Raw genomic sequence first — 7,383 nt, 5'->3', positions numbered from 1 at the left:
CATGTTCGTTGCGTCAATGACGCTATCTAACCATCTCTTCCTCGGCCATCCCTTTCTCCTTTTACTTTCAATCTTTCCCAACATCAGGGTCTTTCCCAATGAGTCTTGTCTTCTCATTAGGTGGCCAAAGATTTTGAGCTTCAGTGCCTGTCCTTATTCATCTGAAAATAAATAGGACTTACCATCAATAGTGCCCTCTTGAAGAGGATCGGATTCAGAGTTCTCTTAAGGAGGTGAATGCTGATAAGGTCGGCTCCCCCATCAGAGGCTCCAATCGTTATCTGTCCCGCGTCTCCCCCAAACCTTGCAATGTTCCTCCTTATCCATTCTAGAGCCATATCTTGATCCCAAAGGCCCCAATTTCCACTTGCAACGTTGGAACCTACACAAATAAAATAGCAAAGGGAGGGTTGTACATTGGCAGAAGGGATCAAAACAACTTACAGCATTTCAAATATCTGGAAAGAAAGGATGTTCCCAGAAGAAGGGAATTATAATCTACTTCCATAATACTGTCAAAAAATCAAGACGGTCATGTTTGTAGCTAACAGGAATCAAACTTGACTCAATGGTGTCTTTCTTATTATTTAAGGATTAATGAATCATTTTTAATTAAAAGACATTCCATCCATTCTAAACAAAAAACAAAAAAAAACCTAGTTATCTTCCACCATTGTTGGGGACATCACTCTACAGTGGTGATGGCGAACCTTTTAGAGACCGAGTGCTCAAACTGCAACCCAAAACCCACTTATGTATCATTAGGTGCCAGGTGGGCATGGCCCATTGGGTGGGCATGGCTGCGGGGGTAACAGCAGACTAGATGGGACTAAAAAGTTCAATCAATCAATTCCAACTTTGCGAGGTCTTTTTTTCCCCGTGAGGTTGAAATTGATTGATTGATTGAACCTTTTTTTTTTTTTGCACATGGTGGCAGAGGCCTAAAGTGAAAAGGCTTTATAAAACCCAGCTGAAAGCCTAGGACTGGGGCGACGGCGTGCGTGCCCACAGGGAGGGCTCTGCGTGCCACCTGTGGCACCCATGCCATAGGTTCACCACCACGGCTCTACAGCCTTTGACATTAATCTCTATATGATGATGATGATGATGATGATGATGATGATGATGATGATGATGATAACTTTATTGTCACTTTGAATGTACACCAATCGGCATACATCAAAATGAAATTTCGTTGCATACAGCTCTCAAAGGTTCACCACCTCCGATATATACTTCTTGTTCGTGGCCCGCTCAAATTTCACATTGTCCATTTTAGTCTCTAGGGAGTGAACGATGGCACACAGGACAGATGGAAATGGGGCTCCATGTGGATTAGCCCTCAAATTCGCTTGTATTCTGACAACCTCGCCTTCTTTCCTTTTTCTGATCCTGACTCTTCCACCTTTTCCTTAAAGAGGCCTTGCTTCTTTTCGCCCCTGGAGCACGCTGCCGCGCCACCAACTCCTATATATATGCCTATATATGAACTGCTCGCCTCCAGAAGCTTTAGGTGATCCAACACTGAAGATTTTTAGTAAAAGAGACTAGACAGCCGTTTGTCTGAAATGGTAATAGGGTCTCCTGCCTGAGCAGGGGGTTGGACTAGAAGACCTCCGGAGTCCCTTCCAACTCTATTAATCGGCTATTGTTCTGTTTCTTGTCATGTTATTCTTATAATAAACTGATCAAAGCTATTGGCGCATGTCCCTTAACAAAACTGCCTGGTTAAAGAAAGAAGAATTAATAAGAAATTCCTGTGAAAGCCTCAAAAGGAAGAATTAAAAAAAGAATGACACCTCCTCAACTGAGTAAGCGGATCTGTCCCAGCCTATCAGCTCACAGAGATTGTATCTGGCTTTAAACCGCTGAGCTGAAGCTTTGCAACAGCTCAGAACAAAATTCAGGGCATTCTATAAAATGAACACAGGGGCTGAACTCAGCAGGGAAGAAAAAGAATTGAAAGGGGAAAAAATGGAACGGAAGCACAGTACGTTGCTGCAACATTTGCTTTCCAGTGAGACTAACTGAAAGACTGGTGAAAAACGCAGATGTGATTTAGCACCTTTTTCCCTTGGAAAAAAAAATAGATATACTGCTTTACTGATAAGCCAGTCAGAGTATTTACCAAGACCTCAGCAATTGGCTTAACACCATGAAGAGGTAGTGGGGAATGAATAACAGGAAGAAGAACTAATACCAAGCCAATATGGATAGTCCTCGACTTACAACAATTCATTTGGCAACCACCTGAAGTTACAACGGCACTGAAAAAGTGGCATGAATGTTTTTCGCATTTATGACTGCAGCAGCATCCCCATGGTCATCTGATCCAAATTCAGATGCTTGGCCACTGATTCATATTTATGACCGTTGCAGTGTCCCGGCATCACGTGATCTGCTTTTGTGACCTCCTGACAAGCAAAGCCAATGAGGAAGTCAGATCTAATTAAGAAGCAATTAGTTGCCACCACCAACTGTGGCAAGAAAGGCCACAAAATGGGGGCAAAACTCACTTAGGTTCCCTTAGATTCAAGGTTTTGGTAATGGTTTTCAAGGCCCTACATGGCATGGGTCCAGAGTACCTCGGGGATCACCTGCTGCCGGCGTCAACTTCCCTCCGCCCTGTGCGTTCCCACAGAGAGGGCCTCCTCAGGGTGCCTCCGGTCAGAGAATGTCGTCTGGTGGCCCCCAGGGGGAAGGCCTTCTCTGTGGGCGCCCCGGATTTATGGAATCGGTTGCCGGTCGAGCTCCGGACGGCGCCTGACCTTCGCTCCTTCCGACACAATCTGAAGACCTATTTATTTGATCAAGCCGGCCTGGCCTGATGGGGAATGTGTTGGGGTTTTTATTGCGCTTTTTTACACTATTATTTATTGTTTTACCTCGGGCTTATATTTAATTCTCTTTTAACTTTTGTACTTTGTATTTTATATGTGCCCTGTTCACCGCCCTGAGTCCTTCAGGAGAAGGGCGGTATACAAATATAATAAACTTAAACTTAAACTTAGCAACTGTCTCACTTAGCAACATAAATTTTTGGGCTCAATTGTGGTCGTAAATCGAGGATTATTTGTAGTTAGATAGAAGAGCCTTCAGCCTAATCCAAGAAAGTAATTTGAAAAAAACCTGTCAGACTAGGCCAGGGGTAGGCAACCTTGGCTCTTTTATGACTCGTGGACTTCAACTCCCAGAATTCCTGAGCCAGCCATGCTGATGGGGAAAGGGAGAGGTTTCCAAGCTGAACCATGCTGGCTTTGGAATTCTGGGAGTTGAAGTCCCCGAATCATAAAAGAGCCAAGGTTGCCTACCCCTGGCCTAGGCCTATGCCACTTTATGACTGGTGGACTTCAACTCCCAGAATTCCTCAGCCAGCCATGCTGAGGGGAAAGGGAGAGGTTTCCAAGCTGAGCCATGCTGGCTCAGGAATTCTGGGAGTTGAAGTCCACCAGTCATAAAAGAGCCAAGGTTGCCCACCCCTGGACTAGGCCCTCTCTAGTTCCCACAAAGATAAAATGCGGGAGAGAGAATATACCCCTAAATCGTCAATCTGATACTTCTTTTTTTTTCCAAAAAAAATCCACATTGGGTAGGGGTCCCCAACTTTTCTGGGTTGACGGCCCAGTGGGAAAGAGAGGGACAGGCACCTCTATGCACCTGTGCACGCACATGCAAATGTGGCTATGCACGCGTGTGCTCGAATGGGGCCCTGAGCATGTGCGCTCTGCAAATGGGACTGCCAAAGCTGGCATGAGGGTCAAGTGGGTTTGAGCGCGCACACACATGTGTGCAAGCTGGCCAGCCATTCACACGGCCCAGTGGCCAAGAGGCCATGGCCCGGTAGTGGGCTGTGGCCTATAGGTTGGGGATCTGTAACATAGGGTTTCCAATCTGTTAAAAAGTTCTTTGTCAGTTCTTAATCTGACCAAGCTGGTCAGTTTCCCCATTTCTGCAAACTCAATTAACTTTTTAATCCAATCTTCCACTGGAGGTATGTCATTGCTTTTCCAACTTTCTGCAAACAATAATCTCATTGCAGTTACCAATACAGCATTCATTTCCATATTTCTTTCCTAATTCTATTTCCATATGACCCAGCTGGGATAATAATGCTGGTTCCATCATTTTTTTTTTAAAAAAAAGTCTTATTTTCAAACTGAGATACAACTTACCAGCACTAAAAAAGCCAAAAACTCCAACACGGTAATTTGCAGTTACGACAATGAGATTTCCAACTCCAGCTAAGTAGGAACCATCAAGGGTTGCCTTTTTCGCCTGGTCCTCAGCACTTATGCTGTTGTGGAAGAAAACCAGCACTGGTAGATTCCCTGCCTGCCACAATAAATGATAGATTTGTGATTATTGTTGTTATTGGAAATATATTATAGCTGCCCACTCCCACAGACTCTAAGCTGCCCCAAATACACATGAATAAAAAGCAGTTTAAAACATACAGTCCCACAGACAGCTCAGAGTAAAACAAAACATTAAAGTTAATTCACAATTAAAACAGTGAAAGAAGCTGTGGCAGAAAGTCAATTGACAACTACGGTCAGCCATAAATAATATTCATTAAGGCTGCCCTTATCTTAGCATTGCTAACTTGTCATCCTCATGGCAGCCAAAGTTGATCAGGGCCAAAAATATCTACTGTGAGAGGAGTTCTAATTTTAACTGAAAATAGCAGAGGTTCCTAGTTTTCTGCTGTGATCTAATATTCTTCACAATTCATGAGTAATTACTGATAATTTGGAAAAGTGAAACTTCTATGACAATCTTGATCCTTCACCCTCATGGAGAACCTTCACCCCAAATCACTGATACCGCCATATTATTTTATTCCTTCCTTCCTTCCTTCCTTCCTTCCTTCCTTCCTTCCTTCCTTCCTTCCTTCCTTCCCTTCCCTTCCCTTCCCTTCCCTTCCTCCCTCCCTGCCTCCTACCCTTCCTTCCCCCTTCCTTCCTTCCTTCCTTCCTTCCCTTCCCTTCCCTTCCCTTCCTCCCTCCCTGCCTCCTACCCTTCCTTCCCACTTCCTTCCTTCCTTCCTTCCCTTCCCTTCCCTTCCCTTCCTCCCTCCCTGCCTCCCACCCTTCCTTCCTTCCTTCCTTCCTTCCTTCCTTCCTTCCTTCCTTCCTTCCTTCCTCTCTTTTTCTTTCTTTCTTGTTCTCTCTTTTCTCTCTTTTCCACTCAGATCATCCCATTCAACATTGGAAGGTGAGCCTCAGGACCTTAAAAGATTTCTGATCCAAATGCTCCATTGAATTCTGGAGAGGCAACTAGAGAAAGATGCAAGATTTTGGTGTGAGATGAATCTGCTAGGGAATACACTAATTCATGCCCGAGGACTTGCATTTGTGTGAAATTTAAATCTATCCTGGTTGTCTCCACAGATGAAGAATGTCCATTTGAAGTCACATAATTATGCCCCAGTAAAGTTGGTTAATGAATGAAGGCGAATATACATATCCCAGGGTAATGTTGCAGGATCCAATCCGGGTCAGTCATCAGGACTACAGGTTTTTGTCTTCTGAGATTTTGGACTCTTGCTGGAGACCATCTCAATAGAATAGAATAGAATAGAATAGAATAGAATAGAATAGAATAGAATAGAATAGAATAGAATAGAATAGAATAGAATAGAATAGAATAGAATAGAATAGAATAGAATAGAATAGAATAGAATAGAATAGAATAGAATAGAATAGAATTGGAAGGGACCTTGGAGGTCTTCTAGTCCAGCCCCCTGCTCAAGCAGGAGAACCTATACCATTTCAGACAAGTGACTGTCTAGTCTCTTCTTAAAAATCTCCAGTGATGGAATGCCCATGATTTTTAAGGCCAAGCTATTCCACTGGTTAATTGTCCTCACTGTTAGAAAGTTTCTCCTTAATTCCAGGTTGATGCCCTCTTCTTTGTGGCAGCCCCTCAAATACTGGAATACTGCTATCATGTCTCCCCTATTTCTTCTTTTTTTTAGATTAGCCAAACCCACGTCCCACAGCCGTTCTTCATATGTTTTACTCTCCAGGCCTTTGATCATCTTAGTTGCTCTTCTCTGAACTTTTTCCAAAGTCTCAACATCTTTTTTGTAGTATGGTGACCAAAATTGCCTGCAGTATTCCAGGTGTGATCCTACTAGGGTTTTATAAAGCGGTACTAATACTTCAGGGAATTGCAGTGTGTGCTGTTCTGTGTGTGCTATTTATAGTACCTGTTGTATGTGGCTTTTTAGATGTTGATTAGGGTGTGCTGATGGCTGGCCACCCCAATCAACATCTTAAAAAGCCACGAGACTAAACCTCTGGTCCCGGTGGCCGACCCAGATTGGATCCTGCAAAGTTGGTTAATTTTGAAGGTATTATCAGAACTCAATTTGTTGCTATAGACCAGGGGCAGGCAACCTTGGCTCTTTTACGACTCGTGGACTTCAACTCCCAGAATTCCTGAGCCAGTCATGCTGAGGGGAAAGGGAGAGGTTTCCAAACTGAGCCATGCTGGCTCAGGAATTCTGGGAGTTGAAGTCCACAAGTCATAAAAGAGCCAAGGTTGCCTACCCCTTCTATAGACTAACATAGTTCTTCCCCTCTGTCTTTTCAAAACAATAGTTCTCTCCGAAACAGCTTCGTCTGGTTAAATTGGAGAAAAAGCACAACACCTCCCTCTTTCTTTTCTCCACAACAACTTCAGTGTTCAGAATTGAGGTCCTTGGATGCCTGATTATGAACAACAGGAAAAACAAAAAACCCAAGCAGGGCCTTGAGAACTTCACTTTTGAAGGCATGAAGGAGTGTTAGAGAGAGTGGAGGCATGAACATAGCAGCTGTTTGTGGCTTCTTACACCAAACCTATTTTTTCCTGAGATCATGGGATACCTGACATGGGGTAATCACACAATTCTATGTAAAGATGCAGCTGTTTTCAAGGGTCACAGACAGGTATAGTATTCCTGTACATTCTGAACTTCCTTTCAATTTTTAAATCGAAAGGACTACATCCGGGGGCAGAATTTCCCCACCGCATTAAAAATCTAAAGTGTTTCCAATAAGTCAGGGTCATCTTTCATTCTACCCATGCACAGGAAAATCTTAATATCAGCTTCCATTCAGCTGAAGTTCAATTTAAAGTGTCTGAAGTTTGAGGAACATAAAATCCATGAGTCTGAAGCCACTTCATCACCCTCTCACTTTCTGGTGTTCCTCCCTGCTCCCAAATTCTCAGAACTGCTTTGAAAACAAACTATTCTGTGTGTTTTTTTTGCAGTGATACATAATTCTTCTTTCATTTTTTTTTTGTCAGAGAAGAATAGGCAGAGCCGGGGGAGGCAGAGTTAAGTGCATCATCAGCCTAGAATAAGTACCTTGCCACAAACATCCAAGTCCAACT

General features: G+C 43.5%; 1 protein-coding gene across 1 annotated transcript in view; it reads right to left on the bottom strand.

Annotated features, from left to right (window-relative positions):
- The window catches only part of TG (thyroglobulin), a 136,043-nt gene that overhangs the window by 52,760 nt on the left and 75,900 nt on the right, over positions 1-7,383 (bottom strand). The window contains exons 37-38 of the mRNA XM_083360020.1: positions 4,173-4,332; positions 183-382 (exon numbers count right to left, since the gene is read on the bottom strand). Coding sequence (XP_083216146.1) covers positions 183-382; positions 4,173-4,332 — 360 coding nt within the window. The remainder of the gene's footprint in view (positions 1-182; positions 383-4,172; positions 4,333-7,383) is intronic.

Source organism: Vipera ursinii, assembly GCF_947247035.1.
Source record: "Vipera ursinii genome assembly, chromosome: 3".
Classification (NCBI taxonomy): domain Eukaryota; kingdom Metazoa; phylum Chordata; class Lepidosauria; order Squamata; family Viperidae; genus Vipera; species Vipera ursinii.
The sequence above is the reverse complement of the archived record's forward strand: the minus strand, read 5'-3'. Positions and strand labels throughout refer to the sequence as shown.